Source organism: Phyllostomus discolor, chromosome 2 (genome assembly GCF_004126475.2).
Source record: "Phyllostomus discolor isolate MPI-MPIP mPhyDis1 chromosome 2, mPhyDis1.pri.v3, whole genome shotgun sequence".
NCBI lineage: Eukaryota > Metazoa > Chordata > Mammalia > Chiroptera > Phyllostomidae > Phyllostomus > Phyllostomus discolor.
In genome coordinates, this window is record NC_040904.2 from 200,432,758 (window position 1) to 200,445,156 (window position 12,399).

General features: G+C 39.9%; 2 protein-coding genes across 7 annotated transcripts in view; both read left to right on the forward strand.

The window, feature by feature from the left end:
• Positions 1-12,399, forward strand: part of SCYL2 (SCY1 like pseudokinase 2) — a 58,303-nt gene that overhangs the window by 32,279 nt on the left and 13,625 nt on the right. For all 6 annotated transcript variants that reach the window (XM_028531641.2, XM_028531639.2, XM_036019458.1 and 3 more), the window contains 2 exons: positions 7,754-7,867; positions 10,858-10,990. In XM_028531641.2, coding sequence (XP_028387442.1) covers positions 7,754-7,867; positions 10,858-10,990 — 247 coding nt within the window. The remainder of the gene's footprint in view (positions 1-7,753; positions 7,868-10,857; positions 10,991-12,399) is intronic.
• LOC114512681 (actin-like protein 7B) lies at positions 937-3,975 on the forward strand. Its single transcript, XM_028531642.2, has one exon. The coding sequence runs from the start codon at positions 2,215-2,217 to the stop codon at positions 3,466-3,468; it is 1,254 nt and encodes a 417-aa protein (XP_028387443.1). The 5' UTR covers positions 937-2,214; the 3' UTR covers positions 3,469-3,975.

Here is a 12,399-nt window from a genome sequence, read left to right on the forward strand (position 1 = left end):
ACTTGATTTTTTTCTTCTTTAATGATGATTTTGATTCTTCAAGCAGGAGAATGAAGTAAAGTACATTTTGAGTTAACAGCCATAAAATCTCTTATGTAAAACTCAGTAGTATATATTAATCCCTTAAGTTGCATTATACACTGTTACTAAAATGTACTTACTCTTAACTAAATTATTTTATGTATGTATGTATGTATTTATTTTTCCATAAGCATTGCCTTACAAGAGCATAAGGGTTGTCACATGGAAGAGTTAGCTTGCCCTGTACAACCTCAAAAGTAGACCCAAGACCAGTTAATGGCCTCTTCACAGAGGTACATATGTAGATCCAGTGTGAGGAAGAGTTTATGACTCACAGCTGTTTATGCCAGATCAGGTGTCCAGTCCTTAGGTTCTATGATTTGTGATACCACCAATGGAGCTTGGTGATGCTCATCACGTTAACCCTTATGAAGTTGTTCCCTACATAATCCAGTTTCAAAGTGCCACGTTCCAAGAAACAGTTCAGCAATAAAAAATGCCCTGATTTCTTCATTAACATTCTTACATGCTTGATAGCAATATTGATTATGTCTTAAAATCCCCTTTTTATTTCCCTATCCATGTCACCTAATCCCTCAAGTACTTCTGCTTTTCTTAATTCTCTCTGAAAACTCCCACAACCCCAGTTGTTTCTCTTCCTTTTTTTCTCTTATTTCTTTATCACCAAAACCTTAATATGTTTGTTTTCTGGTGGGGTCTGGGGCAGTTTTGGATGGAGGGTCCCCATGGGAATCTAATGAATTTATCCGTTCTGCTGACCATCCATCTTTCTTTCTTTGGACAGAGGTAAGAGGTTCATGTTTCTCCCTCACTTTCCACATGCAATCCATTCATCTAATGTCAATACAACGCTTGAGGTTAGAGATGGCATGGGAGCCACCGAGACACGGGAGCCAAACAGAGAAGGCCTCAAGTGCCAGAGCAAGAGCCTGGATTGAACTGAGGACAGTCAGGGAACGGACCTTCAACACTTTCTGGAACCTGTCCCTTGTGCTCTTCTACACTATCACAGCCCTAGTTTAGTCCACCTTCGAGTCTTACAAGAATTTCTTCAGTTCTCCTTTTAGGCCTCAAGAGTTTTGCCCCCTACAGCTGAACACAGATCTTTCTAAAATTTTTAGCAGTCAGATCTGACCACTAGTCTGATTGGAGTCTTTATTGTTTTCCAGCTGTCCTCCAAGCTCCCAGGGTTCGAGACCCTTCCTGGTTGGCTCTATGACCCCTCTAGTTTCATCCATTTTTCCAAACACCTTAAGTACAGGCAGTTCCCCACTCTGTCCCTCTCTGAGCCTTTGCTCCAGCTGTGCTCTCTGCTGGGGATGCTTTTCTCTCAACTACCTGACAAATGCCCACATATCTTTCAGAACTCAGTTTAGGCATCACCTCTCTAAGGAACCTTTTGACTCCCTCTCTCCAGTGACTACTCCCTTGTTTGTGCACCTCTGTTCTCCCGATAGACTTTCACTGGCAAACTGCTCTGCATCCATTCCATCTTCTTCCCACCGAGACTGGGCACTGGTTGTGGCTGATTTTCTGTCACTGGTAGGCTATGCTGGGCTGAACCCACCACAAGCCCCAGTAAATGTTAAAGGAAAGGAAGTACTGTTGGGGCCCTCACAGTCTTTAGGCAAACCTAGTGCATTGGAGTTGGATGAACTTGCGTTCAACTACAAACACTCCAAGAACTGTCTGCTTGTGGGCAAGTCATTGGAATTATGAGCCTCCATTTCCTCAGCCCTACCTACCCATGGGATTCTGTAAAGTAACATGAGGTTTCTGGTATAATGCCTGGCTTACTGTAAGAGTTCAAATATGCATCACTCTTACAACCAAGAAGTAGGGGAGGAAAAGGTATTTGTCTATTTAGTGAACAGAGGATTAGGAGCATGGATTTAAGGGGTCCGGAGCAGAAAACTCTAAGACCCCAGCATGCTTGGGCTTTTGTGCTGCCCATCTACTCTGTCCAGAGCAAAGTCAAGTTAAGTGGATGGGATTAGGGGTGACAGATCACGGGCCTGCCAAAGCCAAGCCCTCCCCTGGCTTCTGGAATGGTCCTGCCCCTGGTGACATCACAATCCTGAGTGGTTCCCAAGGTGCTGCTGGAGGTGGACCCTCATTTCTCTCCACGGAGCTCTAGGGTGTGGATGTGAGAAAGGTGAGCAAGGAAGGCAGATGACAACAAGAAACAGCCCGAGCCCCACGCCCATGGGCACAGCTCAGGGTGACCCTAGAGAGGCAGGAACACTGTCAGCTCCTGATGCTGACACTTGGGACAAAGATGCAGCCACTCAGCTGAAGATGAAGCCCAAGAATGTGCGCAAGATCAAGGCGCTCATCATCGACCTGGGCTCACAGTACTGCAAGTGTGGCTACGCAGGGGAGCCGAGGCCCACCTACTTCATCTCCTCCACGGTGGGCAAGCGCCACTCTGAGGCGGCTGATGTGGGTGACATCCAGAAGGACATCTATGTGGGCCATGAGCTGCTCAACATGGAGGCACCTCTGAAGCTGGTTAACCCTCTAAAATATGGCGTTGTGGTAGACTGGGACTGTGTCCAGAATATCTGGGAGTACATCTTCCACACGGTCATGAAGATCTGCCCTGAAGAGTATGCTGTGCTGGTGTCCGACCCCCCGCTCAGCCCCAGCAGTAACCGGGAGAAGTATGCAGAGCTCATGTTTGAGACCTTTGGCTTCCCTGCCATGCACGTGACATCCCAGTCACTGCTATCCATCTACTCCTATGGTAAGACCACAGGGCTGGTGGTGGAGAGCGGGCATGGCGTCTCTCACGTGGTCCCCATCTCTGAGGGCAACGTGCTGCCAGGCCTGACAGTCCGTGCTGACTACGCTGGGAGGGACCTTACCAACTACCTGCTGCAGCTGCTCAACAAGGCTGGTCACAAGCTCACTGAAAACCACCTGCACATTGTCGAGCACATCAAGAAGACATGCTGCTACTCAGCTCTCCTGCCGGAGGAGGAGCTCGGCCTGTGCCTGGAGGAGCTGCGCGTGGACTACGAGCTCCCTGACGGCAAGCTCATCACCATTGGCCATGAGCGCTTCCAGTGCGCCGAGATGCTCTTCCAACCCAGCCTGGTGGGCAGCACCCAGCCCGGCCTCCCTGCACTCACAGCCACTTGCCTGGGCCACTGCCAGGAGGCAGGCTTCAAGGAGGAGATGGCCGCCAATGTGCTGCTGTGTGGTGGCTGCACCATGCTGGATGGCTTTCCCGAGCGCTTCCAGAGGGAGTTGGGCCTCCTTTGCCCCAGGGACAGCCCCACAGTATCTGCTGCATCTGAGAGGAAGACTTCTGTGTGGACTGGTGGCTCCATCTTGGCATCCCTGCCAACCTTCCAGGAGTTCTGGGTCAGCAAGGAAGAATTTGAGGAGCAGGGCAGTGCAGCCGTCCACATCAAGTGCTGAGCGGTGGTACCCAGGACTTGTGGGCAGGTGACCTCTGGCCACTCAAAGCATTTTATAGAATTTCACATAAAATTTTAACACAACGGCTCTCATCTAGTCTGAATTTCTTTCTTTAGTCTGATAGAAGAAAGGGGTGGGGAATTCGTTTTAGAGGTATGAGCACCTTTTGCTCTGTTGGGTCAGAAGCAGCAGGGGTAGGAGGCCAGTGGGAGGGGCTCCCCTCACTGGCTCCTCCCCAAATGAGAGTGACATCTCAGAGCCTAGAGTGTGGCTTCCTGTTGGGTCATCATGAGGGCAACACTCAAAACCAGGAGTCTGACTTCCATCTCCTGTTTCTGCCCAATGGTCATCTGCCCATAACGTCATCAGTGCTTGATTGCCCCAGGCTCCCTCACTAACCTCCCCTCACTTCTGCTCCCTTCAAAGGCACAGCCCACAAGTGTGCATCTTCTGGGTATAAGGGGCCTTTCCTGCTCATCTGCCTTTCAACGTCAGCGAAAATTGCAGCCTTTTTTTTTAAAGATTTGATTTATTTATTTTTAGAGGGGGAAGGGAGGGAGAAAGAGAGAGAGAGAGAAACATCAATGTGCGGTTGCTGGGGGTCATGGCCTGCAACCCAGGCATGTGCCCTGACTGGGAATCGAACCTGCGACACTTTGGTTCGCAGCCTGCGCTCAATCTACTGAGCTACGCCAGCCAGGGCAAATTGCAGCTTTTTTTGTAGTAACACCAAATAGAGCCACTGAATCCATAGGATGTGGGAAGAACCAGAGGGTCCTTTGGAAGTCATGTGGTTTTCTTCTTCCTGTAGAGGTGGGGGACTGAGGACCAGGATGGAGGGGGCCCTGCTAGTAGATGAGTCCAGGTGGTCTGACCCAGGTCATGATCAATTCCAGAAGAGCAAACATGGGCGGTTGAGTTTGGGCTGCTGTAACAAAATACCAGAGACCAGGTGGCTTATCAAAAATAGAGATTTATTTCTTAACAGTTCTGAAGATTGGAAGTCCAAGATTAGGGTCCCAGCACGGCCAGGTTTTAGTGAAGGCCCTCTTCTGGGTTGCAGACTGCCGACATCTTGCTGTGTTCTCATCTCACATGAAGGAAGGGATCTTTTAACTAACTTGAAGAATCAATTGACAAGCGCCTGTATTAACGAAGTAAAATGATTCATTGCTTTTATTTATCAGAAATCTACTGTTCTGGAAGGTTTGATTGTAGTTTAAACTATTGTATACTTCCTTAAATAATTAACATATGAATTAAAATACTAAATATATATATATATCTTATAAATGTTCTTATAAAAACATTAACTAGGCCCCTCCCATACTCATAATTTTCTTTGATGTTTGGTAACATAATCTTCTATTCAGAAATGTTCCTTCTGTATTGAAACTAATATGTATAGCAGGTAGAAAAGTAAACAGTAATTTAGTGTAATCATTCCTAATTCATTTATAGTCATGCTTTTGTGCACAAAGGTGATGTGAAAACATCATGTTCTTTGCCAAACTTAGTTTTGTAGCTTTGCTATTAAAATTTTAGTTCTAGGGGCCTCTGTCTGGAAAAAAGACTTAAACTACTATTAAAAGTGTAATTTATTTTTGCATTTTTTCTTTACATTGGAAAACAAATATGTATATTAAGACCATCCCACTGTAAAATGGTTTCATATTTAAATTTATAGATTCTTTACTACTATAGAAATTCTGTACATTGATAAGAAAAGCATAGAATTTTAATTTTTGAAAGTTACTGACCAAAGTTTTGTTTCTTTTTTTTTAAGATTTGCTTTTTTAGAGAGGGGAAGGGAGGGAGAAAGAAAGGAAGAGCAACATCAATGTGTGGTTGCCTCTTGTGCTCCCCCTGCTGGGGACCTGGCCCAAAACCCGGGCATGTGCCCCTAGACTGGGAATGGAACCTGCGACCCTTTGATTCTCAGGGTGGCACTCAACCACTGAGCCACACCAGCTGGAGCCAAAGGATTTTTTTATGTGAGCCTAATACCACATATATAAGGTCACTTTTTTTGACTCAGTTCAGTCTTCATCTACCAAGTTCTTTTGTTTATTCAAGTTGCGAAGTTGAGTTTAAAATTATTTTGTTTATGAGACCATGCCTTCTTAAAAATGAGGATAAGTTGCCTTTGTCTGAATGACATGAGATGATTGGGGTTAGTGTACTATACATCTACTTTCTAGCTCTTCCCAAAGGACTTGTCAGTTAATCACTTCTTGAAATGGTCCCACAGGCCCTGTGTAGCCAACCCGCTTTTATATTCAGTGAGATTAGAAAGGAGAGAGAAGGCTGAATGACATAACAAAGGCCATTTTTCTTTATAAGGGAGTTCATTTTGCCAATTGGTATCAGCCAGTATCTTACTGAAATAGTTAAACCAACATTGATGACATTATTTAAAATATGTGTTAATCACCAGTCCAGCTAACTAGTATCAACCTTACTTGGTAAGAGTCTGATAAAGTTAAAGCCTGTCTAACCTTTGGGAGTGTCCTAGAGCACAGGTGGCAAACAAGGGCTGTGGGCTGAATCTGGCCTTCTGGAGACACCTTGTTTTATCCGGCCTGGCACCTTGTTTCTTCCTGGCAGCGGCAGCGGTGCCAAGCTCTTGCTTAACTGTTAAGGAGTAGTTACATTAATACATCCTAAAATTACATTCGGCCCTTTGAAGGCAACCACGAGGCTCCTGTGGCCCCCAGTGAAAATGAGTTTGAAGCCCCATCCTAGAGCAAGAGCAAGAAACAAAAATCTTTTCCTCAAGCTTCACGCAGGCACACGTCTAGAAAGTAACTTCTGAAATTCAGTTTTAATCTCCTGTTCTTCAGTTCTTCAGGCTACCTTCTCTGATGGAGAGAGCTCTCCCCTCCTCTTGCTGAGTGATTTTATCATGATTCAAGCTTTGCCTCTTTGTAATTTGCTAGATTATACATCATAGTTTTCTCTCTCTGCCTCCTCGCCAGCCTTCCCCCATCAATTAAAGACATCTTTTTAAGGAGGTCTCCTCTGGTAAGAGGAGCACAGTATCTCCCTGACTGCTCACTCTTGGTTATTCTCTCCCCTCTGTGGAAAATGGCTTCTTAAATGTAGCTTGTATATCTTATCCTCAGTGATGCCGCTCAATTATTACAGTTCTGAGTGGATACAAACTTATAACTCCCTTATATCTGCCCTTTGAAAATCTGGGAATAAGTTAAATAAAAGGCTTCCCAGTATTTTGATAGCAAAAGTCTTAGTGGTTAACTGGTTTCTCTCTCTGCTAACGACAAATGAATGTCTTTAAGTTTACCAAGTATTGTCAATAACTTCTTCTTTGATACACATTGACACTTCCATTTTCTTTAGTAATCTCTTCTGTGCTTTGCTACAAAGATCATTGTGACCCTCATAAGGTATCTGAGATGTTCTTCAGCCAGTTAGTTCTCAGCCATTGTTCTTCTTTTCCTTTATTTAATCCACTCATCATCACTCATCCTCCTTTTTCCTGTTGTCCTCCTTCAGAGTTACCAGTTTCAATTATTTACACTATGTCGTGGCACTAGTTAACAAGAATGTTTTAAATAACTTTTCCTGTCTCTACCAGTCATACTTGCTTAAGTTTCAGAATTTAGAAGTACTTAAAAATATAAAGAAAATTAAAATCTTCTCTCAGAGATGCCTAGTTAACATTTCTAGGTATATTTTTCCAGTCTTTTTTTCTAAGCCTGTAGACAGACACGTGTGCATACAAAATTTAAAAATTGGGAGTATGTAATAGTGTCTTATTGCATTTTCTCCCCAATATTATTAAACAACCTTTTAAAATATGTTTTTGAAATGTTCACATTATATCCCATCAGGTGGATATATGTAACAACTGAGAAATCCCTTAAGTGGAATAGTTTTACATGACTGTGTTTTTAATTTTTCCTCTCTGTGCAAAATAGCAAAACTTAGGTGTTCTGAAGTTTCTTGTTTTCAAAAATAAATAAAGAATCGTGTTATTAGGGAAAGAAATTAGAATGAGATCAGGGAATTTTGGTACCATATGCTAGTTTTATGATCTAGTATGGTTTTGAGTAAGCCTTCTGAGCCTGTTTCCTCATCTGTAAAATTGAAAACTGAAAGTAACTATTCTTTCAAATAGTTGCTGAAAGGACCAAATGATATAACATACATAAAAGTTTATTTTATACCATGTGACAAGTTAGCCATACAAATGCAAAATATTTTTTAATATGTGAGAGAAAAGGTGAGTCCCTAAGATTGATCCAATTAATTTTCTTAATAGGAACTCTGTCTAAACATCATTCCAACCTTTGCAAATCTTATAGACTACCCATCCATGAAAAATGCCTTGATACCAAGAATTAAAAATGCATGTCTACAAACATCTTCCCTTGCTGTAAGTAATTGCATATTAATGTTTGTTTTTCTTTTGTTTCTCATTGGTTTAAATAATTTTCCTTTTATGGTTTGTTCATATTGTGGCTTTAGGTAACCTGTATAGTACTATAAAAGTAAGCAATAGCTATAGTTTTTCCTGATACATAATTTTACAGTGTACATCCCTGATCTTATTCCCTATTGAGTGCATCAGTAGAAAATGAGAGTAATTCCTTTTTCTTAATTCTTTTCTACTTTAACTCTCAATTTATTTGTTGGTAGTTTTAAACTAATCATGAGAGTTTAAGTTGGTGTATAAGCCTAAAAGCTTTTTGAATGACTCCTTTTATAAACTGCCTTTATTTTTAGTCATCTACTCTTAATTTGTTTTATACCTCACTTACTTGCCTGCATTCAAAAAAGTAAAGGGTGCAATAAACAATAAGTTAATACGAGTACAAGTGGGGGAAATAGTTGTACTCAAAAATCTATGGTAAGGGTAGTTGCCTTCTTTGAGTACAGAATTTTAATACTAAGTTACTTGGTAGTCAAGGAGGTAGAATAAACAGCGTAGTTCTCATTATCTCATATTGGAGGCGGTAAATGTCCCCAGCCTTTTCTCTAACTGTAAATCATAAGAATTATCTCACCGATATTTCTTTACAGAAGTAACAGTGAATACTCTCTTCAAATAGCAGCTTTAGAAAAAGGGAGAAATGGCTTGCCTTCAACTGATCGATTAAATTTGCATTTGGTAAAGATAGTTCTTTGGAGATCTCATCCATCGTTTTCTTTTTTGGTGAAATGTGAATTTAAGCAAAAATAAATATTTGTAATTTAATAGATTTGTAGGCAAAAACAATTTAAATGACATGACTTTACCTTACAGCCATCTAATCCATTTTCGTTCATGGGTTTTTTTTGTTGTTGTTTTAGGGTTTTTATTTTTGTGGTAGAAAGGCTGTGGGTAGAAAACAACATTAAAGTAGGGGGGAAAATCATTGTTTACTGAAATGAACATGTATGAAATGGAGTTAAAAAACCCGAGTTTTTATTCTGACTCTGCTGCTAATGATCCCTGTGCCCTGGGGGCAGGTCACTCTACCTCTCCGAGTGTCTTTAATGAAAGACATTAAATTAGTGTCGACACTAAAAAGTCTACTTCTCTGAAATTTTCTAATTTTAATATTAAATTTCAAACTAGGTGGCAATAATATAGCTTAAAATTACTTTTCAAAATGCCCTTTAAAAAGTCACATAAGCCATACCGTATTTCATGGCAGCATACATTGCTCGAAGCAGATGTTTTAGTTCAGTTCTGTGGTTCCAGAGTGAGATGGGAAGCGTGGATATTTAAATGATCTGTAATGCCCCAGGATGTTTATATTCCTTTTTAAGATGCCAGCCAAGCCATTAAAGGCTTGTTGTTTATGAGGAGTTACAATGAATGGATTTAGAACAGTAACTGAAATGGGTTTGCATTTTATGTCACAGTTAGTGCTTTTACCTTTGGAGTGGCAAATGTGAGGTCCTGAATTGCATTCATAGGTATAGACTCTAAGGTTTAAATGATCTAACTAGGAAATTCTTGAAACACGAATCATGAGTTAGAATTATATTGCAATAAACTTTCCTGAAAATAAAGAAAAAAAATAAATTCTATTCACAGTTAGGTAAAGTGCTTTAAGAACTCTATTCATGATTTACATGAGCAATATTTTATACATCATAAAAGAAAGTAAAAGTAAAATGTTTTTTCCAGTTTCTCTTTATGGTGTGTGTGTGTGCGCACATAAGCATGCACACAAAGAATGCAGTGATTTCTTTTATAAAACTAAGAGCAAGTTTAGCCTTTAGACATCATTTTGAATTTATAATACCCTGTGTGTTTGAGTTTCAGAAAAGCTATACATTATTTTTCAGGAAAAATTTTCATCTTTCTTGCAGAAATACAGTGCTTTGTAAGTTAAGTTGTTTTCTGCTTTTCTTAGTTTACTTTTTTTTGAAAAGTGGAGTTTTATTCCTGTGATCCTGGCTGAGTATTTTATCCTAACAAATTCCAGATGAAAAAATAGAGTGTGAAATATTCATCAAAATAGTCAAATGAATGATAGAATTTTGATAAAAGACCTCCTAAATAGGTTTTAATAACTGTATTAAAGATATATTTAGAAATAGAAACTTCATTTAGAACAAATATAGATTCTCTTTATGTGTTATTAAATATTTAAAGAATGAATTGAACCTGAGAATGGAACTGGAGACTGTTATGCTAAGTGAAATAAGCCAGTGTGCAAAAGACTGTATGATCTTACTTGCAACTGGAATCTTATGAACAAAGTAAACTAACGAGAAAAATAGAACCAGAGACATGGAAATGGGGCAGAGACTGATAGCTGTAGGAGAGGAAGGGGGAGGAGGGAATGGTGGAAGGAAGGGGAAGGGACTAGTCCAAGAACACATGTGACTGACTCATGGGCCTGGACAGTGGAGAGAGCATTGACTGTGGGTGAGAGGGGCGGGCTGAGTAGAGAGGGGCAAAAGGACAAAAATGGGACAACTGTAATAGAATAAACAATAAAAATTAAAAGAATGGGTTGAATCTGAGTTATAGAAAAATAGTAGAAGCCCAGTAAAACTGATTACTTGGTGGGAGAATGCAGTCCTTTTTATGATTCAGATATCCCCAAAGAAATGTTCTTAGTAAACCATAGAGTAAAATTTCTCAGATCCTAATCACTTCATTTAAAATAATACAAAAATTAAAGTCATTCCTTAGCTTTAGCTAACTAGTTTCCTGGTAAAGCCATTGTAAATCTTTCTGAAACAAGTCAGGGGCATTTGTAATTATGTGAATTTCCTATATTAAGAAAGGATGAGAGCTTTTCAACCTCTTATTCTTGGGTTATTTTTAACATGTATCTATATGAAGATTAAATTCACACGTAAATATTTTGTTCTAGATTGTAAAGACGTTCAATGACTAATGCAATTTACCTCTTTTAATAGGTTCGTGTAAATTCATTAGTGTGCTTAGGAAAGATTTTGGAATACTTGGATAAGTGGTTTGTACTTGATGATATCCTGCCCTTCTTACAACAGATTCCATCCAAGGAACCCGCAGTCCTCATGGGGATTTTAGGTAGCTGAAAACTTAATATCATTTGATACTGCTTAATTGTTTTAGTCATGCAAATAAATTTTTCAATCTATAGAACCATTGTACTCTCATGTATTGTATGTAGCATTCGGTAATTGAAGAAGGATGGGATAAGTGCCATGATATAAATTTTCTATGTGTTAATTTTAGCAAAAGCAGTAGAACCTTGACATTTACAAAGGAGTAAGACATTTGGGAATCCTTACTTCACAAACACCATGATAGCATATAGTTTTCCCTGTAAAATGGTACCAAAAAAGAGAGGCAAACAAAGCTACTTGAAATACCGATACTAGTCTTAATAACGATACCTAATGTTCATTTGGTATGCAGTTTGTAAGAGGCACTATACTAAGTATTTCTATATGTTATCTTACTTTGTCCTCTCCAAAATCCAGTGAGAAATAGGTACTATTATTTCTCTTTTACAATAGCAAACTGAGGCTCAGAAGTGAAGTTATTGAAGATTACACAACTGATAAGTGATAGAGCTGGTTTTCAATTTAGGTATGTTTAAGTCCTAACCACTCCATTTCACTGTTAAGTGATTTGCTGATGAAGCATATTAGCCTTACAGCACATTTTATTATGTTAGCATAATTACAGATTACTGTGTTAAGAAGCTCTGAAATTGTTTGTAAATAGTTAGAGCTATGAGAGTCCCAATCTGGACATGCTAGGGCTCTGCTATACTAATAGAAGCAGGCACAACTAATGAATCACAGAAACAATAAAAAGTTCACTTTTTACTAAATTTGAAGTTCTTTGTTAATTTTGAAGAAAAACTGTATTACTCAGCCATTTATTTTTAACACCCACTGTAGTATCTAGTCTATAGAAAGTTCTTAGCAAATATTTGCAGGAATGGTAGCAAGTAATTTATTGTGGACCTCTCGAGATGTAGAGCTTTCGGGCATGGTATGAAAGTTTTGGGCTCAAAGAAATTAGTCCTCTTGAGAAGGAGTTTGGCATAGTGGAAAGAACCCTAGTCCCGGTCTATTTCTTTATGTATCAAATGAGGATAAAAATAACATCATTATAAATGGAGGGAGTCATGAGAATTCAGCGAGACAACTGAAGAGAAAGTAATTAGCATAGTGCCTAGCAAATGCTTATTTGAACTTACTCAGTAAGTTCTCAGTTAAGTTATTCTTTAAGTATGTACAAGTAAGTGACATGTACATTAACAGGAGAATAATAGGCAATGGTATGCTCTAAAGCCTTGGATTATATACAAAACTCTTACAACACGGAAACAGTTAGAGAATGAGGAGTAGATGCGCTCAGTGACCAAATGAAGACTTTGTGGAATAGGTGTAACCAGCAGAGTCTCGAGGTCCCAGTGAACTGGTGAGACAATAGGGGAGGATTGTGTGGAGTTTGTTTAAATT